General features: G+C 38.5%; 1 protein-coding gene across 3 annotated transcripts in view; it reads right to left on the reverse strand.

Annotated features, from left to right (window-relative positions):
- ATRN (attractin) overlaps positions 1 to 25352 on the reverse strand; it is a 186310-nt gene that overhangs the window by 108525 nt on the left and 52433 nt on the right. For all 3 annotated transcript variants that reach the window (XM_043480411.1, XM_043480409.1, XM_043480410.1), the window contains exons 2-6: positions 19524 to 19607; positions 17148 to 17261; positions 8955 to 9083; positions 6413 to 6618; positions 5037 to 5205 (exon numbers count right to left, since the gene is read on the reverse strand). In XM_043480411.1, coding sequence (XP_043336346.1) covers positions 5037 to 5205; positions 6413 to 6618; positions 8955 to 9083; positions 17148 to 17261; positions 19524 to 19607 — 702 coding nt within the window. The remainder of the gene's footprint in view (positions 1 to 5036; positions 5206 to 6412; positions 6619 to 8954; positions 9084 to 17147; positions 17262 to 19523; positions 19608 to 25352) is intronic.

Genomic DNA, 25352 nt, shown 5'->3' on the forward strand with positions numbered 1-25352 from the left:
CACATGATGTACTCTGCACAGAAGTTAAATAAACAGGGTGACAATATACAGCCTTGTCATACTCCTTTCCCAATTTTGAACCAGTCAGTTGTTCCACGTATGGTTCTAACTGTTGCTTCTTGACCCACATACAGGTTTCTCAGGCGACAGGTAAGGCGGTCGGGAACGCTCATCTCTTTCTAAAAATTTTTCACAATTAGTTGTGATTCACAGTCAAAGGTGTTAGCATAGTTAATGAAGTAGAAGAAGTTGAAGGTAGAACAGTAGAAATTCCTTAAATTTTTTCTGGAATTCCCTTGCTTTCTCTATGATCCAACAAATGTTAGCAATTTGATCTCTGGTTCCCCTGCCTTTCTGAAACTCACCTAGTTCATCTGAAGTTCTTCGTTCACACATTGCTGATGCCTAGCTTGAAGGATTTTGAGCCTAACCTTGCAAGCATGTGAAATGAACATAATTGTATGATAGTTCGAACATTCTTTGGCATTGCCCTTCTTTGGGATTAGAATGAAAACTGACCTTTTTCCAGTCCTATGGTCACTGCTGAATTTTCCAAATTTGCTAACAAATTGAGTGCAGCACTTTAACAGCATCATCTTTTAGGATTTTAAATAGCTAAACTGGAATTCCATCACCTCCACTAGATTTTTTTTTTTTTTTAAATAATGCTTCCTAAGGCCCCCTTGACTTCATACTCTAAGATGTCCAGCTCTAGGTGAGTGACCACACCATCATGATTATCCAGCTCATTAAGACCTTTCTTATACAGTTCTGTGTATTCTTGCCACCTCTTCTTAATCACTTCTGCTTCTGTTAGGTCCATACCATTTCTGTCCTTTATTGTGCCCATCCTTGCATGAAATGTTCCCTTGATATCTCCAATTTTCTTAAAGAGAACTCTGGTCTTTTCCATTCTATTGTTTTCCTCTATTCTTTGCATTGTTCATTTAAGAAGGCCTTCTTATCTCTCCTTGGTATTCTCTGGAACTCTACATTCAGTTGGGTGTATATTTCCCATTCTCCCTTGTCTTTCACTTCTCTTCTTTTCTCAGCTATCTGTAAAGCCTCCTCAGACAACCACTTTGCCTTCTTGCATTTCTTTTTCTTTGGTGCGATTTTGGTCACTGCCTCCTGTACAATGTTACAAACCTCCTTCCGTAAGGAAATCAACTATGGATATTCATTGGAAGGACTGATACTGAAGTTGAAGCTCCAATACTTTGGCCATCTGATGCAAAGATCTGACTCACTCGAAAAGATCCTGAAGCTGGGAAAGACTGAAGGCAAACGGAGAAGGGGGCAGCAGAGGATGAGATGGTTAGATAGCATCATTGACTCAATGGACATGAATTTGAGTAAACTCCGGGAGATAGTGGAGGACAGAGGAACCTTGCATGCTAGAGTCCACAAGGTTGCAAAGAGTCAAACATGACTTAGTGACTAAACAACAACAAACAGTAATCATTAAAAAAATAGCATGGAATGTATTCATAGATATCACAAGAAGAGATAAAGCTGAGGATGACCAAAAGGGGAGAGGGACAACTGAACAATATAAACCAGTAAGGTAATCTTTATCTTTCAAAGCTGAAAGGGGAAACAAGGCCACTAGCTCAGAAGGAAAATAGGAGAAAATGTGGTAGAGATCTAAAGAATGAAAAGATAATATGACAGCTGAGCAGGAGAATGAGAGAGGGAATGTGAAAGAATTAATGAAGCGTAAACTCCTATAGGAGTCAGGGATTATTGGCATTTACCCAGTCTCTTGAATCTGTACATTCATGTGCTTAGTCGCTCAGTCATGGCCGACTCTTTGCGACCCCATGGACTGTAGCCCGCCAGGCTCCTCTGTCCAAGGAGTGTTTCAGGCAAGAATATTGGAGTGGGTTGCCATTTCCTTCTCCATCTGTACATTCTTATCTTTTGCCAAACTTGTGCAACTGCTACTTCTTCAAATACTTTTTTAGACACACCCAGTTCCTCCTCTCCTTCCAGGGCTCCTCTGGTGACAGAAATGTTAAGATATTTTGTTACAATCCACAGGTCTCTGCAATTCTGTTCATTTTTTTTAAATGTTCTATTTTCTCTGTGTTGTTCAGATTAAGGAATTTCTACTGTTCTACCTTCAAGTTCACTGATTCCTCTGTCCTCTCCTTTCTATTGCTGAGAGAACTGCTGAAGCATTTTTTATAATGGCTGCTTTAAAATCTTTGTCAGATAAGTCTAATATATGTGTCACCTCGGTATTAGTGTCTCTTGATTGTCTTTTTTCATTCAAGTTGAGATTTTCCTGGCTCTTAGCGTGTCAAATGACTTTCAACTGAAATCTGAACATTTGAGGCATGATGACATTAAGACTTTGGATCTTATTTAAATCTTCTGTTAGAGCAGGCCTCCTCTGACACCACCCCAGGGGAGAGACAGAAGGTCCACTCATTCTTGCTGTTGCTGCCAGGCCAGGGTAGAAATCCCCACAGTGACTCCACTGATGTCACAGGAGTCAGAGAGACCTCATTAATGCCTAGTGCAGAAAGTCCCAGCTCTCTAACTGGCCTTCTTTAACCCTACCTTGGTAGGATGGAGGGGGGTGATTGGAGCACCTCACTATCTCCTAGCATTAAGTGGAAATTTAGACTCTACACTTACACTTTCCAGGCAGGGATGTGGGTGAGGCCATAGTTCTTTCTGTGGTGTTTGGATAGGGTAGAATGGTTATTATCTAAAAGTTTTCTGTCTTGCTAACCTGCCCCTTTCCTGGTCCTCATGCTAGAGAAAACAGGGTTTTCTTGGGTTTTTTCAGCTTGTACCTATTAACATTTCCAGACTGCTGATTTTTTCAACATCAAGTCTGAGAAAATACGAAACAAAAGTAAAATTCTCAGAACTTACCATTATGTCATTCTTTGGTTCTTGGGTAAGACTGCCTTCTTCAGAGTTTCCTTATGTTTGTTTTGTATGTTGTTTTATATATAATTTCAGGGCTTTTAACTATACTTACCATACAAAGAACAGGGCAAAACAACCTTCATTTATTTGTGATTTTAAAAAATTTCCTTTTTCATATTCTATTTCTTTTTTTTTTCATATTCTATTTCTAAAAGAGTTATCTGCTGTGTTTATTCTGTGTGTTCCTTCTAAGTTTGTCTTTAATTCTGAAATTATTTTAAAATTCTTTCCTAATTTCTATCATCTCTTTTCTGAAATGTTCTAGTTCTGGTTATATTGTTCTTTAATGTCTTTTAAACTTTTCTTGTATTTTAGCTTATTTTGGAATACTAAGTTATAATATTTATCAGTTTTGTGAATATATTTTTCTATTATGCTTACATGTTTGAAGGGGTATTAGCCTACTTATTCTCTTCTTTTCTGTAATAACTTTCCATGAGATTTGACCTTGATATTTTTCTGTTGCTGAACTTTAAGTAAAATTACTTTTTCCTGAACTCTTAGAGGAGGAGTTTTATTTAGCTAGTTTTTCTTAATTTCTTAGCTCACTAGCTCCTCTTCTGTTGTAGTGTACTGTCCAACTATCCTGCACCGTACTTGCTGAGATCTCCTGCCTCTGTTCCCTTCCCAGACTGATATCTGGATGTTTTTGAACTTTTTCTAGGCTGTCTCTGTCCTGTTTGATGTGAATTTTATTTCCAGCAGCATTTCCTCAGTTTGGGGCTTTCTCCTACAAAGAGTCTTTGACTAGTTTATTTTGAGAGTTAATAAGTCAGAATCCGCTTCAGCCTCTTCAGATCCTACTACAGATCCCTTGAACTCATCTAGATTTTGCATACTAGAATATGCAAAATCTTCCCAATTACATTGTTGTTCTCAAAGCAGCTTGCTGAGTTTCCCAGTGGGTTTTTGGGTTTACTGTTGGTGGGCCCACTGCTCCCCTCTGCTTACTGTTACAAAGATACTGACAGCACATTGGTCTTATAGCTGTCAATGGTTTAACTCCACCCATTCAAGTAGGTAGATGCCTTTTGTCCAAGTTTGTATAGATGCTGCCCCTATGTCTTACTTGTTTTGTGTTTTAATTTTTAAATTTTATTCATTTACTTACTTTTGGCTGTGCTGGGTCTCTGTTACTGCACAGGCTTTTCTCTAGCTGTGGAGAATGGGGGCTATTTTTTACTTGCAGTGCATGGGCTTCTCATTGCAGAGGCTTCTCTTTTTGCAGAGCACAGTCTCTAGGGTGTGCAAGCTTCAGTAGTTGTGGCTCCTGGGCTCCACAACTATAGAGCACAGGCTCAGTAGTTGTGGCACACAGGCTTAGCTGTTCTGTGGCATGTGGGATCTTCCTGGATCAGGGATTGAACCCGTGTCTCCTGCATTGGCAGGTGGTTTCTTCACCACTGAGCCATCAGGGAAGCCCTCTGTGTTTTGATTTTTAATGACTATGTTTGGGGGATTCAGAAGCTATACTACCACTGTCATATTTCCAGAATTCATTACTTAATGAATAGATGCTGATTTTTTACAACATTCATTAGCAGAAAATGTTTAGGAAAAGTTTCCAGGGTGCAAAATCAGCACAAGTATTTATAAATTTCTACTCAAAGTCAATCTCCATAGTTAATTCCATTATGGAAGTATATTCCCTTCATATATACCCTTCAGGATGAGCAGCATGGAACCAGCGAACAGACCTTGAACCCTGGGAAATATTAGAGAATGACATAATTTCCCCCTAGTAAATTATAAATTCAAGTCACTTAACCTACAGAAATGCTAATTAAATTAAAAGGTAAAGCAATCCCGTATTTATCAAGAATTTACTATATATATCTGAAGCAAATTTTGAGACAGTATATGGAAAAGATGAATTACTCCTCACTACAACAATGAATTCTTTTGGACTTCCTTTTTCAAAAACTAAGAACATGTCCCCAAAAGTCTAGAATACAACTGCCAAAATACTAACAGAGATTTTCTTCAGGAATGCAATTACTGATGATTTCTTTTCTTTTTACTTATCTCTATTTTAACTATCTTCAAAATGGAAAACTAAGCTTCTTATAAAAATGTTTAAAACAACTTACGCTAGAACCATGTTGTAATCTGAGTGGTTGAACATATATCCGCCAACAACCCACATTATATTTCCATTGACCACAGCTTTATGAGAGGCTCTGGGGAGCTTTAGGTCAGAATATTCCTCTCGTGTCCAAAATGACTGGTTAGCTGGCACAGGAACTGAACATCCAGGACCTAACAAAACATAACAAATTAGCTTTACAAAGTGCAGCTTTCAAATTACTGCATTTCGTGAATTCCCTGGTGGTCCTGATGTTAGGGCTCCACCCTTCCACTGCAGCGGGCACAGGTTAGGGAACTAAGATCCCACATGCCGTGCAGCATGGCCAAAAACAGAAAATTACTGCATTTCAAGTTTTAATCATCCAAATCCAACAAATATCTAAAGAATGCTTATAGTCTTTCCTTTAGCATCTAAATATCAGACAAAAAAATAAATAAATAAATAAATAAATATCAGACAAATCCCTTTAATTTGCACTTTCAATTTACTCAAAGCTAGTGACCAAGGATAATCTCTAACAAAATTTAAAATCACACTTTCTACTGAAGACCTGACTATATCCAGGTTAGGATTTTTTAGTAATGAAATACTTGCTAAGCAGCTCTCAGAGGAAAGAGTGGACAAAGGAATTATTAATTCAAATGAAAAACCTTACAGAGCTAAAATGTAAAGACTAGTCCTGGATGTGTTATAAACTATCCATTTCCTGGAAAATCAAGAAACTTAATTTCTGAGATGTTTGGCTTCTGCTCCAGCAAATTGGAAGTTAGTCAAATACTTCAATTGTTTAACTCCTCTATGTAAGCCAAATTGAATAAGCTAAAGCATTTAAACAAGCATATTTCTGGAAATTCAAAATAAAAGTGTTCTGAGAAAGGAGTAAATGTATAAAAAATAAATAACTAAATCAGTAACAGCCGTTAATCACCTACCCCTTGAAGAATTTGCTAAAGGGGTTGTTTAATAATCTTTATCTGCACTAACTGACTGCTTTAGGATTCTACTGCATAATAAACTCCAACTTCCTGTGAATTTATTGAAAGTTTCTGTGGAGAAACCATTATTGTCAGCTCTTGTCCCACATCTCGGCTTGGGTCTCTGCGATGTCTTATGGCTGAGACCAAGTTCTCTAAATTCATGAATGAACTGTGAAGAATATTAAAGTGTTTCAAAACTCTATAAAGAGACCACAATCATACATTTATAAAATTCAAAGATTTGTAAGAAGTTGAATAAAGAGATATGAAAATTTAAATGCCTCCTGATATACGATTAATATAAATGTTACAGATACTAGGAACAAAGTGAATCTACAATTTATTAAGCTAGAAACATTCTGTGAATTAAAAGAAAAAAAAGAAAGAAAAACACTCTTACCCTGCCACTCTGAGAAGCAGGAGCATCCTCTGACATCACTTGAATTGCAGATGCCTCGATGAGGAAAACCACAGTTATTTACACAGTGAGGAATGTCACATGCTTCACCTTTCCAGTTTTCAGAACATTCACATTGAACAGTGTTGCTGCTATTACTGATCTTACACTCTCCTCGGCCTGAGCAATTATTCGGACACATGTCAAAACTATAAAAATAGTGGAGGGAAATTAAATCAATACAAAGCAACACTCTGATTAATTTAGCAGAACTTCTTCCTACATAAGGCTTAAGAAATCTCACTATCTAGCCAGTTCACAAGTATAATTGCAGTACTTACCATTCAGCCTAAATGGGGTCACTCAACCCTGCAGAGCTAGGCAAGTAATAAAATAAAATTAAACCTGTTGGATTCTCATAAAAAGAGACAAATTAGCCCACAAATGATGAGCATTATAAAACTGCCAAATGCATGCTTACAAGTCTGGACAAAAAAAGGAAAAAACAAACTAACAACAATACACTACCATCCTCATTCCTCTGGATTGTCTCTGAAAGTTTACAGAATTTGTTTAAAATTATTGCACAGATTGGTGTATTGTAGATTTCTTAGTAAGCTTACCTACCTATCTCAGATAGGAGAAAAGAGAAGGGCAGTTTAACTTAATACATAAGTTTAATCATAAAGTGTTGCATAGCAACGTGACTTAATTATATTGACAATACTTTGAAAAGACATAATTCAGATTTTAAAAAGGGGAGATAACAGGATTAGAAGATACTATATGAGTGTAAAGTTGAAAGTGAAAGGCAAGAATACTGGAGTGGGTTGCCATTTCCTTCTCCAGGGGATCTGCCCGACCCAGGGATCGAACCCAGGTCTCCCCCATTGCAGGCAGATGCTTTAACCTCTGAGCCACCAGGGAAGTCCATAAGAGTGTAAGCAACTTAAAAATTTTTTTTAGCAAGGTATGTCAGAAAATCAGGAATCAATTACAAAAACAAGCTAATTAACATTCATGTGCTGTGCTGTGCTTAGTGGCTCGGTCGTGTCTGACTCTGTGACCCCATGGACTGACCCCATCAGGCTCCTCTGTCCATGGGGGTTCTCCAGGCAAAAGCACTGGAGTGGGTTGCCATGCCCTCCTCCAGGAGATCTTCCCAACCCAGGGATAGAACCCAGGTCTCCTGCATTGCAGGCTGATTCTTTACTGTCTGAGCCACCAGGGAAGCCCAAGAATACTGGACTGGGTAGCCTTTTCCTTCTCTAGGGGATCCTCCCAACCCAGGAATCGAACCGGGGTCTCTTGCATTGCAAGTGAATTCTTAACCAGCTGAGCTACCAGAGAAGCCCAATTAACATTCATGAAGAAAGTGAAAATGTTAGTCGCTCAGTCATGTCTGACTCTTTGCAACCCCATGGACTATAGACCACTAGGCTCCTCTGTCCCTGGGATTCTCCAGGCAAGAATACTGGAGTGGATTGCCATTCCCTTCTCCAGGGGATCTTCCCGACCCAGGGATTGAACCTGGGTCTCCAGCAATGCAGGCAGATTCTTTATTGTCTGGGTGTAACATTCATGCCTACACCCAAATGTCAGTTCATGATACATCTATAATAAAATTTTGAAAGTGTTTGCATTCAGTATTTTCATAATCTATGTTTAATTTAACACAATAAACGCACATGCCTACTTTGCCTACTTTTCAGGCCCAGGCTTGTGATGAGCTGCCCAGGTTGCCAAGTCACAAAGCCTGGATACCTAAAAAACTGAATCACCATACTAATCAAGATAAGGACAGCTTTAAACAGTCTTGAAAGTTTACTGAGATCCTGAGAAAATGTGCAAGAAAAAGAACCTAGCATAAAGGTTACACAGGGGGGTCACTAGCTATAACAGAAGTTGTCAAATATATTATGTAAAAGGCCAAATAATATGTATTTTAGGTTTTGTGGGTCACAGAAGTTCTTATCACAGACCCCACTGCTTATGGAATTTTATGAATTTAACTATTTATGAAAATAAACATTAGAAGGAAAAAAAGGAAAAGACAGAGTGAGCCTCTCTCCTACAACAAATTCCAAAAGCTGCTCAGAGTCTGTGATCTACATTTCCTTTGTCATCAATGGCCAACCTCTTAGTACATGAAAACTACTAATGTTTGTTAAATTGCACTTAGCCAACTCCTCCAATGTTTTTATCCATTAGTGCAAATGGATGATGCCCCTCTTTTTCAGGAGAAACTCAACAGCAGCAAGACCTGGGTTGCAACTGCGGTCCCACAACTTTGACAATTTACCTTTTCCTGCCAGTTTCTTCATTTATAAAAGAAGTAGAAAAACAGTGCCTGTATCTGGGTTTTGGTTTTTTTTTTTTTGTATCTGAGTTTTTAAAAGAACTTTAAATGAGAAAATTCATGCAAACTGCTAGCACAATGCCTGGCACACTATAAACCTTCAATATATGTTAGTCATTATTATTGTTAAAACAAAGTATACAGTCTTCTGAAAAAAATCACAAATATTAAACTTATATATCTTACTTGTAAGTGATATTAAATCCAGTCAAGTTATAAGCAGCATCACTAAAAAAATGCAGCAGGGCATAACCTGATGTGGCAACAACCTCTGGGACAGTCTCATTGCCGTCTCTCTCAGGAACAATGAGGCCGCTGAAATGAAAACACATGTCTTATGAAGGGAAGCACAAGAAGAGACACATCATACGGTGATGGACACAAATTCAACCGGATTTCACTCTTATAATTTGAAAAGTCACTTCTAGGAAGAAAGGTAAATTCCTATGATAAATGCAAAGGAACAGATCTGAATCTTTTGCTAGGCTCTCCTCTATTCCAGGGTGTATTTCTAATGAGATTTGAAATCAGTGACCCTATTCTTTTTTTAGTAGAATTTTTTATAATATTCCTCTGAAAAACTGAGTAAACCTCTATAATCACAGAATGTAACAAACTTTATTAGCTGAAGGATACCAAACATACACCACGAAAGGTGCGCAAAGTAAAAATAGAAATAAAAGTCTGATACACAAACACCCATAATCTCAATACTATTAGCATTCTGATGTATTTTATTTGCCTAACTGATGCCATACTACACCTTATATTCTATTTTTCTAAGCAATAGTCCACAGTCTTTCTATGTCTCTAACTCCCTCAGAGCTTTTAGAACCTTACTCAGAGCTCAGCACACAATAGTATCTGTTGGGTCTTTGTAAAGAGAAAGAACTACTGAGTCCAAGGGTCTAAATGATGGTTTTAAGGCTCTCAATCAATATACCAACTTGCTTTCCAGAAGAGAGGTGCTGACTTGAAATCCCACCAAGACACCTCATCCTGACAACAAGGAGGATTATCTGTCCTATTTTAGCTTGGCTAGTTTAATACATGAAAGTGATCTTTTTAACTATGGTTTTGAGCTTCTCTTATGCTCCTGAGTTTGATTTTTCCTATGTTTACTTTCCATCTTTTGCTCTTCTTCACATGCTCATATCTTTTGCCCAGTTACTGTTCAGTACCACCATAATTTCATTCAGAAAAAGCCTAACTCCTTATCAGGCCCTGTGTAATCTGTTCCACACACAACCCCATCCCATGAACAAACATCTCATCTATTACAGATGGTCCCCAACTTATGGATGGTTCCATTTAAAATCTTTTGACTATAATTTTTTGACTTACAATGGTACAAAAGGTACTCATTTTCAGTAGAAACTGTACTTAGAATTTTGAATTTTTACTTTCTCCCAGGCTAGTGATATGCTGTATGATGCTCTCTCATGATGCTAGACCCAGGCACAGAGCTGCAGCCCTCAGTCAGCCACATGATCACAAGGTTAAACAGCCATGTACAATTACTCTGTGCCCAGACAACCATTCTGCTTTTCACTTTCAGTACAGTATCAATAAATTACATGAGATAGTCAACATTAATTATAAAATAGGCTTTGTGTTAGATGACTTTCCCAACTACAGGCTAATGTAAGTGTTCTTAGCACATTTAAAGTGGGCGAGGCTAAGCTATGTTGTTCAGTAGGTGAGGTGTATTAAATGTATCAGTCGATGATGGGTTTATCAGGATGTAATCCCATCATAAGCTAAAGAAGATCTGTACTTTCTTACTTTCACTCACTCGACCCCAGACATGCTGGCTTCTCTTCTTTCCTAGGGCACACATTTTGGGGCCTACGACTGTCTTAAATGCTCATTCATTATGACCTAACAATTCTATTTCTTAGTAGAAGAAATACTTGCTCATGTACACAAAGACAAATATATAAGAATCCTCACTATAGCACTATTCAGAATGAGAGCAGGTTGAAACCACAAAAACGGTCATTCAGGAGCTGGATGAATGAGTCATTACATACATGGAGGTCTCTAGGACTAACAAGGCACTCATCAAGCCATTCTGATGAGTAGGAAAAAAAAAACAAGTATTAAGACAATAGGCCTAGTGTATGTGTACATTTATGTGTATTTATATAAGTGCATATAAAAATGAGTGGAAGAGCATATAGGCAGGGTGTGAGGAGGAAGAAGCGATAGGATGTTCATTCAACAAGTTTTTAATATGAAGGCAGAATTCTAGGAACCCAATGACCCTGAAGGTGCTCTCAGTTCAGTTGCTCAGTCGTGTCCAACTCTGCGACCCCATGAATCGCAGCTCGCCAGGCCTCCCTGTCCATCACCAACTCCCAGAGTTTACTCAAACTCATGTCCATTGAGTCAGTGATGCCATCTAGCCATCTCATCCTCTGTCATCCCCTTCTCCTCCTGCCCCCAATCCCTCCCAGCATCAGGGTCTTTGGGTTGCAAAATAGTGAAACATTCTCTACTATGTATTCAACTGACAAATACTAAGTACTTACTACAAGTAAGCCACTGTTCTAGGTACAGTAAAGACGTCTCTGCCCTTACTGGAGCTCACCTCTCAGAGAAAGAATAAATAAGCCTAGATAATCAGTCCCCTACGCCTGGCCCACAGGTGTGTATACATAATGTCAGGCAGAGGTAAAGGCTATAAACGGAATAAAACAGTAAAAGAACAGAAAGTACTACTTTAGAAAGGGCATTTAGGGAAGGACTCTCGGAAGAACTGACATTTGATCACAGACCTAAATGAAGGTTTCAACCATCACCATGCTTTCATCAGTTTTATACACCAGAGCTCTAAAACACTGAGGGATAAGTACTTGAAAGAGTAGGGTCACCCAGAAAAAGGCAAGTCAAAAGCAACGTTGGCATAACAAACACTGGCACAGGAAAAGACTGGGGACTTCGGTCACAAGTTGGACACTCTGTTATTCTAGCATGAATTTTAAGATCATAGAGATGTGAACTCCGATTCTTTTTTTTTTTTTTCTCAAAATCATCTATTTACTATAGTATACATTAGACAACCTTAAAATCGCAGTATGAAGATTACAACATGGACTGAAGAAATTTTTCTTTACTACACAAAGTATAACCTAGCAACAAAAAACCACATTTTTTTTCCTTTCTGGGGAAAAAAAAGGGCATGGTTTGATAATGAACAAATTTTGCATAAATCCTAACAAAATTTACCTATGCCACTTAATTCTGAAAATTTTATCCATAATTTAGTGTTCTGGTTGTAACTTTGCTAACAATGTTTAACCTCCAACGCAGCAGTCATTTACAGCAAATCTGGTACCAACATCAAAGGAAACTAACTGTTTTACAAAATGGTGCAAAAGCCACTTTGGATTTTAGTACAACATATCACAGAAAAGAATATGAATACAAGTTTGCAACTTTATATATACATACTCCAAAGAGGCTGTCAGTACCCGAAGTGTTTTTATTGCTATATTAGCAATGGATTTTTGGATATGTTTTTTAAGGGCCACATAAAAATAGAATCAAGGGACAGATTAAGTTGAAGTCCTAGATTAAAATGTTTGGTTTAAAGAATTTTCTACAACAAATTTCATGTTTATGTATGAAAAGTTATATAACCTTATATGAAAATGTCATGAAGTATTTTCTACACTATACTAAATGTATTTCCCAAGAGGGAAAAAATTAAAATATCTAAAATATATTAGATTAAGATTACAAGACCACAATAGATCTTTTGAACATGCATCTGTTTACAGAATTAACAGTATACAAGATGTTGGTTTCATTATGGACTATAAAGAAATGAGTTGGTGACAACTATCCTTTGCACAACATTATCAACTCACTTTAGCCACAAGCATGTCCTTGGTATGTGTGTACAAGAAATATTTTCATTTACCCCCATCAAATCATCCACAGGTTTACTTAGAAGATGAAGGTGCAGAAATATGTTAAATGTATTTTTCTTTCTTTCAAACAACATCCCAAGCATGGCATAAGTAGCCTGAAATAATAAAATACTTAACTGGGCTTTTAGTTATCTACACAGACTGCTAAAAAGTAAATTAAGTTGCTCAAATTAACACATCAAATAACAAAACCAGCCATAAAGCAGGCTGGAAAGCATTAAATGTTTCATATACGTGGAACTCCGATTCTTGTTCCAAAAGCCTAAGCATGTTATTAACATCTCTGAGCCTTAGCTTCCTCAAAAGCACAATGAAGGAAATTCTATCTACCTCACAACCAAGTAATGAGAATCAAACCGTTAAAGCAAGTGAAGCGTTTAAATAGCGTCTCACACTAGTAGATGCCCAGTAAAAGATGGCTTCTAGTACTTATTATTTATATGGTGGGGACATATATAGAATGAATGACTGAATGGGTGGCGGGAGAAAGGATGGAGAGCCACAGAAGGAGAGGGACTAGATGCCCACATTGCTGAAGGGGATCAGCTTCCCTACTGTCAGAGAGACTCAGGCATTTGCTTCTTTTCACTTCAACAACTTGAAACTGTGACAGTTTTGGAATGGGCTTTCTCCCAGTGTGAAAATAAAATTGGTTTATGACAAAAAAAAAATAGGGGCTTCCCTGATAGCTCAGTTGGTAAAGAATCTACCTGCAATGCAGGAGACCCCAGTTTGATTCCTGGGTCAGGAAGATCTCCTGGAGAAGGGATAGGCTACCCACTCCAGTATTCTTGGGCTTCCCTTGTGGCTCAGCTGGTTAAGAATCCACCTGCAATGCAGGAGACCTGGGTTCAATCTCTGGGTTGGGAAAATCCCCTGGAGAAGCGAAATGCTACCCACTCCAGTATTATGGCCTGGAGAATTCCATGGACTATACAGCAAAGAATTGGACATGACTGAGCAACTTTCACTTTCATGACAAATATAAACTTTTACAAAAAAAATGAATACAAACATCAACCCAGTGTGCAAGGCAATAGAAAGTGTGTGGGTGAGAAAGTGATGATGCAGGTGGGCCATTCAACTGTGACCCAGAGCTGCCTCCACCTCCTTGTCCCCTGCCCCTAGGCAGGTGAATAAACGCAGACTCAGCTTAGGCTGCAGCCAGCAGTTCAACTTGAGAATCAAGAACTGCTTGCCCTGGGGTTCTTCATAATCTTATATTTTAAACACAGAGTATCACTGTTCAGAACCATTTTTGAAAATCACTGAACTAAAGATACTGTCTTAATTTAACATAACTGTGCCAGACAGACATGGACTCTCTAAACACACCTGGGGCACAACATGACTTTGCCAACTACACTGTGTAAGTTTACTAGTAATCCTCAGTTGCTGTTTTTGGGTTTTTTTTAATATTTATTAATTCATTTATTTTTGGCTGTGTCAGGTCTTAGTTACTGCACTTGGGCTCTTTGTTGCGGCACATGGGCTTCTTTCTAGTTGTGGTGTGCAGGCTTAGTTGCCCCGAGGCATGTGAGATCTTAGTTTCCTGACCAGGGATCAAACCCCTGCATTGGAAAGCAGATTCTTAACCACTGGACCCCCAGGGAAGTCCCAGTAACCCTTAGTCTGACACACCCGTCTGCTTGTAAAACACTACACTCAAGGATAGGCAGATGTGGAAGGTAAGCCAGATTCTTAAAGTCAGGGATAGGAGCCAGGGGATGGGGCCAGACAACATCTATACTTCCGACTGGTGAAGGAGGATCTACAATCACAAAAGAGGTTTGACTTGCCATAGTCTGACCATGATTTCAACACGGTGCTGGACACAGACTGACTCCTGCTTTCACAAGACTTCCTCTAACAGCTCTTCATCACAGTCTAAACAACTGCCTCATAAATATTTGACTTTCTTAAAAACAACAACAAAAAGTTCTAAAAGGAATAAGAATGTTCTCAGAGAGGAAAACTATTCTCCCTGCTGCATCACTACTACCAACCTCTGCATCTTCGTCCCAAAAGATATGAGCAGAGCTGGCAGGTGTTCCACACAGGTGCTACACTTACACATTTGTTGAAGTGAATGCACCACAAAATCATAATGTTGTACAACTGGAAGAGAGCTGCTCCAGTGGTTCTCAAATTCGCCGAGTGGTGGAACTCTGTTTGTTAAACAAACTTTATTGAGAACTTCAACATATAAATGTGATCAACCAGTTAAGTATCCAACTAAACTTGATGGTTTGCAATACACCCAGCGAAAACACAGTACAACACCTTCAGTTTAGGCTTCAGAAGCTGAGGAGCAGAGCATGTAAGAGCCCTGGGCAGAACTCAGATTAGAAGTCCACATCTTCTGAATCCTGTGTGGCTCTCCTTTTCTTTATTTGGCTGAACAATCTGCCGCCAAGCTCACTCTAATCTGGACCCACAGCACATTACACTGGTTTGATTCCGCTACCCAAAGTCCTCCTGACCCAGCGGCACTCCTCAGCACGCCATCTTTGTGAAAGTGTCTTATGACTAAAAGTTATTTTCACACTCTTTGGTATGTCAGTGCTTCAAGGGTTCTGTGTTTCAGGGAAATTTCAACTATTAAACATACATTGTCTCACTATGATTTTAGAAGATGCACACTCAAATATGTCATAAGTTAAATTTTTAATACAATCAATTATTAATTTATACCTGTCAGTAAATAAACTATTTTTTTAATAGAAACTTAAAAATCCTCCTGTTGTCTGTACATTTACTTTGGCTTCTCTCAAAAGTCAATGACTAAAACAGTTATACCCTTCTGCTTATTTGTTGCTGCTACTGGTTCACATGTCTGCTCATTAGATACACAGTCAGGTGAACTATATGCTTATGCATACCCACTTGGCAGATGTTCCCACAGAGCTACTGGCAAGCTCATTCAAAGCACCTGGCACACAGAAGGGACTCCATGAGTTTTAATTAACAAATGCAGTTACCAAGTGAACCTTCAACATGTTCAACATACACTATTATCATGAGAGCATCATACTAAAGATATAATAGTTTTTGTGATTGTGTTAAAGTTTGGCGTGCTTCTTGCTATAAGACAAGGTATGAGTCAAATTCTGGGATAAAGATAGATAGGTCCAACATGTGGCCAATATTTTACCTTGCTTATAGTTTCCTTTGTTGTGCAATTGAGCTGTAGGCGTTGCATGTACATTTTTGAGATTAATCCTTTGTCTGTCTCTTCATTTGCTATTATTTTCTCCCATTCTGAAGGTTGTCTTTTCACCTTGCTTATAGTTTTCTTTGAAGTGGCCAATATTTTAATGCTTACTAGCATAGCCTATCCACCCTGTTCTTTGGTTCTCTAAGTGAATCTCTGAAACCCAGAAAACGACCTTGATTCTCAGTTCAAAGATATATTGGAGAGATTTCTAAGCCAAAGGGAGAAATACAAGGGTACACTAGTCCTCTGACCTCACCTGTCCTTTGCCCTCTCGTGTTTGGCTTCTCGCCTCTGTTATCTCCTCACTCACATGAGACATCAACCAGTCCCATGTGAGGAGTACAAAATATATTTGTTAAACTGATTTCTTTTAAAGTCAGAGAACTAAAATATTTGAGAGGAAGAAATCCAGAAAGTCAGTTGTAGATGAAAAACTGACAACTATGACTCTCTAAGGATATGCATTTCAGAAAACATATTTTAAAAATCCTCTGTAGAGTAAAAGGAAGAAAACTAGAACAGTTTTGAATTCACACGTGATCAAAAATACGATAAATAACATGGCTATTGACTGTTAGTAAAAAGTAAAATGCCAAAACAATTCAGAATACCCCATGTATTTGGTGTTAAACTGTTAAACTATAAACACAGAATATACTTTTTGAAAAAAAATCACAACACATAACTGGAATGTTTCTCATTCTCCACAGATAACCACTGCTCATTTACGTACATCCTTCCAAAACTTTTTCCTCCCCCATATTAAGGTATTTACATAATTACACATCGCACATGCACACAACTACATATGAATACAACAAATAATTCCTGAATGCCTATGCAATGAGGAACACAACAAGGATCAAAATGAACATGATTCCTGATCTAATTTTTTAACAGAAATATTATTAGTCAATATATTACAAAACATTTTCAGATGTATACTTCACCACCACCATAAGTAGTAGGTAAACTCGATACTACTATCACAATTTTTTAGATCAGGAAACTAAAAAGAGAGTATTCTGCCCCCAAAAGTTACCCAGTAGTTACACGCAGCAAAGTCAGGACTAGGACACAACTGATAGGACTCCATAACTAGTACTCTTTCCATGAAAATGTTTTAAGTGATAAAAAGGTGACTCCACTAAGAATACAGTCTAGGTGATAAATGAATTCAGAAAACAAATAATGGTTAACCAGTATTTATATGACTGAGCTTACCTAAAGGCAGCAACTAGGGGTGCATAAATTGAGTCCCCGTCATAAACATATAAATGGTCCCAACTACACTCTGTAGCAAAATGATTGAAACGAAGTCTCATTATTCTATTTGGCCTGAAAAGAACAGAAAAAAGTAATTTATACTAATCATCATTACTCCAAAACATTTGCAAAAAAACAGTTTTTTATAGAATCTATAGAGAAAAGAAATAGTACAAAATCAGCACTCCTTCACTTGTCAAAGATTTCCTTAGTACTTTCTATGTGCAAAAGATCACCAAACATGCAATGGTAAACAAAATATACATGGTCTATGCACCTTGGACCTTACAGTCTATACAGTCACAATTCTTTACCAATCTATTAGCCCTTCTTATTCAACTTAAGACTCCATACTACCTCATTTCACAAACATACCTGCCAATCCTCTAAACTCACCTGCCCCTCTGCCTTTTCATGGAACTCCCTGGAAAAATCCCCAATCTGCTTTGACCTAGACTAAATCTGGAGAAAACAAAGCCATGCTGGAAAAAGTCACACCACTGGGTAGGCTGGTTCCAGTACTGGTGCTCTGATTCTGCCAGCAGTCCTAACTAACTTTCAAGGACTATTTCAAACCACTCAGTCCCATCTACCTGCTTATGCTCAGCACCCAGACAAAATTTTCTCAAATTCCTGTTTTTCAAAATAGATACACATCTATCTACTTTTCCTTCTATCTCTGAAATATTTAAGATCTCCCTCTCTTCTGAAACTTGCACACCCACACTTAAGTCTCTTAAAGTATCACATTTTATTAAAAACAACAAAACAAAAAAACTTCAAATCCCAACTCTCCTTCCAGCTACTAATACACCTGTCCCTTTCTCCTCTGAAATGCCACAGAAGACTTTGCTTTTTTCAAATTCTTCACATCCTACTCTTCATTCTCCAGCCTGGCTTTAGCACAAACACTCTACTCATAAAGTTCTTGGACTATCAACACCATCTATATCTTGGTGATTTCTAACTGTAAGTCTCCAGCCTGAATCTTTTGTCTACCTCATATTTTGTGTCTAACATCCCTAACCAAACATCTAAATAAATACATAAACAAGTTAACTCACATGGTGATGAATACTGCAAAGAAATTAAAGGAATGTGATGTATTAACAGTAGTACAACAAGCGGTGGGGAAATACCCCAGAAAGTTTTGGAAAAGATTAAAATGGTGAGAGGTAAGCCATGTGAAAAGTTGGAAGAGAAAATGTTTCAGACAGAGAGAACAACAATCTTAAAGTCTTAGACTTAAGAAGTTGATGTGTTCAAGCAACATGAAGAAAATCAGCATGTGTGAAACACAGCAAACAGAAGAAGTCACATGAGATAAGAAGTGAGTGAGAAGTGCACAAGGGACAAAGGTAAAAAGTGGAGCTGGAGGCCAATTTCAAGGCTTTTACAGTGGCCCAGGAAGAAAGAGGATGGTTGGTGGTTCTTACAATAACTGTAGAGTTGAAAATGAAAAGGAAAGCATGGGTCCTACTACTAATGGAAAGAAAGGTACCTACTGACCAGTAACACCTGCCCTGGAACTGTTAGGTTAGCAAGAAATAAACTTCTATATATTAAATCACTAAAAATAATAATAAATAAATAAGCTAACCAACAAACAAAAAAAAAGGCTATCAAAATCTCCTGCCTTCCCTGCTACCTATTCAAGTGAAATTATCTTTACATACCTCAACCATAATAAAATATTCTGTTTTCTAACTATTACAATCAAAAATATACAAATTTCTGGTATGTACAATTCATCTGGAAGTCAACACAAATTTTAAAATTAACACTGAAGATTAAGAAAAAAAATTTGTTGTTGTTGTTGTTCAGTCACTAAGTCATGTCTGACTCTGTGACCCAATGGACTGCAGCACACCAGGCTCCTCTGTCCTCCACTATCTCCCAGAGTTTGCTCAAATTCATGTCCAATAAGTCAGTGATGGAGAAGGAAACAGCAACCCACTCCAGTATTCCTGCTTGGAGAATCCCATGGACAGAGGAGCCTGGCAGGCCATGGTCCATGGGGTCACAGAGTCGGATACAACTGAAGTGACTGAGCACGCAAGTCATTGATGCTTTCTAACCATCTCATCCTTTGCTGCCCCCTTCTCATTTTGCCTTCAATCTTTCCCAGCATCAGGGTCTTTTTCAATGAGCTGGCTCTTCACATCACGTGGCCAAAGTATTGGAGCTTCAGCTAATCAAATTCACTTGTGAAAGAAAAGTTTATCAAGTAAAAAATAATTTAAGTTGATATAGATTGTTAATTTTACTTGTTGGATAAGTAATCTCACAATGAGCTCTATCTTAAAAAAGAAAAAAAAAGTCATTATTACTTACTGTCCTTCAATGAGCCATGTGCATTTTGTTTTATATTTATAATTTCCAGGTCCATCTGTTATAAATCCAGAAGATCCAGTTAGTCTGTAATTAGATAAACAAAGTTTAAACTCATCAAAATTTAATGTGCTAATAATATCCTTCTTAATTCTCAATAAAATCCAAGTGGGTACATTGATACATACTATGGCCAAAAGAAAATGACTGGATAGTTATTTCATTCAGATTACACAAATCTGGATGAAACAAAATCTAGTCATATACTTAAGGGGATACAAACATATGAAAACCAAAAGGAATGAACAAAAACACCAAAATTTTTCCAGCTAAGATGGGAAAATCACATTTTGCACTATAAAAATGGCCACAAGAAGTTCCTTATAAGTTGGTTTTTAAAAAATAAGGCCACACAGTTACCGTTACAAGAAAATGTGTTAATACGATAAACATGCTGTGTCCAGCATAATTGTGATGGGCAAGCACATCAATACACAACAGCCAACAGCTAAAGTGGCGATCCACTGCACTCCATCAGCAGTATGCACTAGCACCTACTCCCCACATACACACCAAGCTTGAAGTCTATCAATATTTTTAGGTCTTGCCAATGACAGGCACATCCTAGTATCTCATTAGTATTTTTACTGGTACTAACGCTAACATATGAGTATTTTCTTATATGTTTTGATCATCTGCATTTTCTCCTTTGCAAATTAAGATTCCATATTCTTTACCTATTTTGCTACTGAGTTGTTGTCGTCGTTGTTCAGCCACTAAGTTGTGACTGACTCTTTGCAACACCAGGAACTGCAGCATGCCAGGCCTCTCTGCCCTTCACTATCTCCCTGAGTTTGCTCAAACTCATGTCCACTGATCCAATGTTACTACCCAATCATCTCATTCTCTGTCACCCCCTTTTCCTCTTACGCTCAATCTTTCCCAGCATCAAGGTCTTTCCCAATAAGTTCACTCCTTGCATCAAGTTTAGGAGCTCTTTTTATATCAAGGAGCTCCCATTTGTATGGTAAATGTACTATAAATATATGTCCCCAGTTTATTTTTTCTTTATACTTTGTGTCTACTATCTTTTGCTATATAGAAAATTTTAACACATAAGAAGGATGCTATCTTCCCTAATTGCTGTTTCCAGATCACTTTTCCTCCCTATTCCATCAACAATGTCAGCTTTTCTGAAACAGATGCTCTCTTCTGGATCTGACTTCCTTACTTTCTGAGTCACCTACTGACACACCAATTACTCCTCTTCACCTGCTCAAAATATCAGCATCTACTTCACTACCCTCCACTCAACCACAATAAAGATATTCCACCCAAAGCCCAGCAACTCCGTATTCTAACTTCACCATTAACAATCTTTTCTTCTACCCTACTTTAGTTACCAACTCTTTTCAGCCCTGCTGTTAGGAGTAAAAGCTCTACCACCAAAATCTCCATTTAAGGTGACCTACACTCTGATGACCATCTCTGCTTTCTCTAGTTCATTTAGCCTAGTTCCCCCTCTCCAATGAATCTCCAGCCCCAGAGACCTCCAATCCACAAACGATCACTCTTCATGTTCATCACTCACATATTCCACTTTCCAACTTACCTAGGTATGATTCCTGGGTCCATCACAAATATCATCCCCTGAAAAATCCCTCGACTTCTTCACATTCTCTTGCTGTACTTGCCTGATATAAATGTCTCTGTGTCTTATTCCCCAACATCCATCCCATTCCCAAAATGTTAGTCGAGCCAATCATGATTTCCTGTGCCCTTGTGTCAGGGAATGTTTGATGGGAGGATTCTTATGTGCTGTTTCTCATAAATCCTCTGTTCCTTATCAGCTTCTGCCAGAAGGGAGTAGAACTGGACGCAGCTCTCAGGACTGAGGTCATTGTGTGAGACAGGCTTGGGTCTCCTTTAGTAAAACATTCTCTTTATGACAAAACTGCTTAGTCTCACCCCCTTTCTTGAGGTGAGGATTGTCTCCTGACCTTGTGACCATTATTATCCTTTGTTCCTTTGGTAACGGTTACTGTACGTTTGGTTTTCTAATCTTTATCATTATCGAAAGAAATTTCTTGTACTGCAGCCTATATATACTCACAGAAAAATCATTAAAGCACCTTTGCTCCATCAGAGCTTGGGTCCCCGTGTCTTTCTTTCTTTCTCTCTCTCCCTCCCTCCCTTTGGCTCTCTCTCTTTCACTTTCTTATCATCGACTCCAGACTGCCAGGTCCCGGTCCACTAAAGAACCGCAACACCCTCGTGCCAATTAGAAATGTGTATCAGTTAAGTTCTAATGTAATGCATAGAAAAACCTAAATAGTAATGACTTTAACCAAGATATAGAGCCCAAACGTAAGCAACCCGGAGCACATAAAGCATTTCCATGATCATTAGGGACCTTCTATCTTGTTGCTCTTGTCCTCCTCAACATGTGCTTCCATCTCATAATCCAAGATGGCTGCACAAACTCCAGTTATTATCTCCTTATTCTACCCAGCAGGAAGAAGTTGCAAGGAAACAAGGTACATACCCCCTTGCCTCTAAGTCAAAAATGACCATTCAACTTACCCCCTAGCCAAAACTTAAGACATACCTAAATGTACAGGGAGGCTGAGAAGGAGAGCCATTATCCCAGATGACCATGTATATACTCAGTGAAAAATCAGGACTCTTTACTGAAGAGGAGAAAGGCTATTATTTGGGTCACAGGATATAATCTAATCTTAGATGTGAGGGCAAGTCTGATGGAAGGTTTCCAGGAAATATTTCCCCATTCCTACGAAAGTGTGGTAGATGGAAGCTATGCCACCTAGACCTCCTCTTCAAGAAAAGACTTGCTGCCAGCTGCAGAAGTGATTGTGGTCCACAGACAGCATCTAGATGTCAGTTCCATCAGGAGTTGCCTTACCTCAGGTCATGCCCTTCCAAGTACAGTCCATCCTAGAATGGATAGAAAGGCTGGGCATTTTTCAATTTAACACAGGACAACTCTGGCAAGCAATCATTACTCCAGAGCTCTCTTTAGTCAAGCCTGCACTGAAACTCAACTTCTTCCTTTGCCCAGTTCTGCTTCCTGCCCTTTCCTCACCTAGATGTACCTAGATGTTATACCTAACTTGTACCTCAAACTTTGTATCAGCAAATGCTTTTAAGAAACCCAACCTGTGACAGAAATCCTAAGAGACCAGCCTTCTTCCACTGAACTTTGCTGTGTTTGGATTTTAATTTAGCCATCATGCAATGAGCCAGAACACAAAGGCAGCACCAAGAGTGACAAATCAAAGGTGAGTGCAAAGGTCCCTGAAGAATCGTACAAAACCACCACAGAGACCACCCCAATTTTATAGGCAAATAAATTACCCACTAGTTCAGTTTTGTGGTATTCTACTATACTTCTTTTGCTCCTAAGAGTTTCTACAGACTTCACATGGATATGTTCAGGTATTCGCAAATATACATCACTTTTGGAAAAAGATTATTTTATTTTAAATATTTACTGTGTATCTTTAAACATACATTTAACATAATTTTACAGATAATGAATAGATGTGATCAGACAGGCTTTTTAGGGTCAACTAAAGGTTTTAGAAAGGCAGAGGAACCAGAGATCAAACTGCCAATATCCGCTGGATCATCAAAAAAGCAAGAGAGTTTCAGAAAAACATCTATTTCTGCTTTATTGACTAGGCCAAAGCCTTTGACTGTGTGGATCACAATAAGCTGGAAAATTCTGAAAGAGATGGGATTACCAGACCACCTGACCTGCCTCTTGAGAAACCTGTATGCAGGTCAGGAAGCAACAGTTAGAACTGGACATGGAACAACAGACTGGTTCCCGATAGGAAAAGGAGTATGTCAAGGCTGTATATTGTCACCCTGCTTATTTAACTTATATGAGGAGTACATCATTAGAAACACTGGGCTGGATGAAGCACAAGCTGGAATCAAGATTGCCAGGAGAAATATCAATAACCTCAGATATGCAGATGACACCACCCTTATGGCAGGAAGTGAAGAAGAACTAAAGAGCCTCTTGATGAAAGTGAAAGGGGAGAGTGAAAAAGTTGGCTAAAAGCTCAACATTCAGAAAACTAACATCATGACATCTGGTCCCATCACCTCATGGGAAATAGATGAGGAGACAGTGGAAACAGTGTTAGATTTTATTTTGGGGGTTCTAAAATCACTGCAGATGGTGACTGCAGCCATGAAATTAAAAGACGCTTACTCCTTGGAAGGAAAGTTATGACCAACCTAGATAGCATATTAAAAAGCAGAGACATTACTTTGCCAACAAAGGTCCATCTGGTCAAGGCTATGGTTTTTCCAGTGGTCATGTATGGATGTGAGAGTTGGATGGTGAAGAAAGCTGAGCGCCGAAAAATTGATGCTTTTGAACTGTGGTGTTAGACAAGACTCTTGAGAGTCCCTTGGATTGCAAGGAGATCCAACCAGTCCATCCTAAAGGAGATCAGTCCTGGGCGTTCACTGGAAGGACTGATGCTGAAGCTGAAACTCCAGTACTTTGGCCACCTCATGCGAAGAGTTGACTCATTGGAAAAGACCAGGATGCTGGGAGGGATTGGGGGCAGGAGGAGAAGGGGACGACAGAGGATGAAATGGCTGGATGGCATCACCGACTCAATGGGCATGGGTTTGGGTAGACGCCGGGAGTTGGTGATGGACAGGGAGGCCTGGTGTGCTGCAATTCATGGGGTCGCAAAGAGTAGGACACAACTGAGCAACTGAACTGAACTGAACTGAAAGGACAATTCTCTTTTTTTCTTTACTGCTCTCTCCAGGTACTTCCCCCTTCTCTCCACCAAGATAAACATTTAACCACCTCGCAAGCTCTTCATACTTACGAGTCCCTAACAAGAATGTCCCTGATGGTTCTCTTAAATCAGTTTTGGTTATACAAATTATTATTACACTAATCTTCTTATATCTTCCCCTTCTTCATTCAACAAAACTTTGTGGGAAATGCTCCAACTAATTGGGAACTAGTTTAATTCATGTAGCATAATATTCTACCCTACAATATATCATTTTTTTTTCTGCCTTTCTCCAACTTTCTCATTTTGTTTTCAGTTGGTTGGCAGTATGTACAGTGCTGCAGTAAATATCCCTATAATGTGACCTTACTTGTGCTTTTATTTCTAAGGAAATAATCTTAGGAGGAGGATTACCAGACCAAAAGAAATATGAATTTTAATTGTTGACCAGGTTGCAAATTATTTTCCAAAAGACTATAACAATTCACATTTGCATCAGTGATAAATGAAAATATTCTATTCTCTACATCCCTTCTGTATTAGGTGTTCTTGTTTCCTTTAAATTGTACTGGTTTTTAATTCAAAATTCCCTGTATTCTAGTAAATGGCCTACAACTGGTTACTGAAAACATAAAGAGATTTGAAAGGGGAAGGCCAGGAATATTAACCTAAAATTTCAGGTCTAATTTTTCAGTATAATTAGTAGTCTGGGTATGGACACTGGTACTTCCCGTATCTTCACCAGCAGCAACACAAAGCATCAAACTAAAACACAGAGATTTTAACAACACAAGACCAGAGACTTAAAGAATTAACTCCTTGCTATTACTAATTTTCCCATTTAAGAGGGTAATTCTGGGATGGAAATGAATACAGGGAAAATAGGGGAATCCTCTATAGGAAGCAGGTTTCAAAGGAATAATCTTCTAACTTGTAAGCCATGTCCAACAGTTTGTGACTCCATGGACTACAGCCTGCCAGGCTTCTCTGTCCATGGGATTTCCCAGGCAAGAATACTGGAGTGGATTGTCATTTCCTTCTC

This window comes from Cervus canadensis, chromosome 10 (genome assembly GCF_019320065.1).
Source record: "Cervus canadensis isolate Bull #8, Minnesota chromosome 10, ASM1932006v1, whole genome shotgun sequence".
NCBI classification, from domain to species: domain Eukaryota; kingdom Metazoa; phylum Chordata; class Mammalia; order Artiodactyla; family Cervidae; genus Cervus; species Cervus canadensis.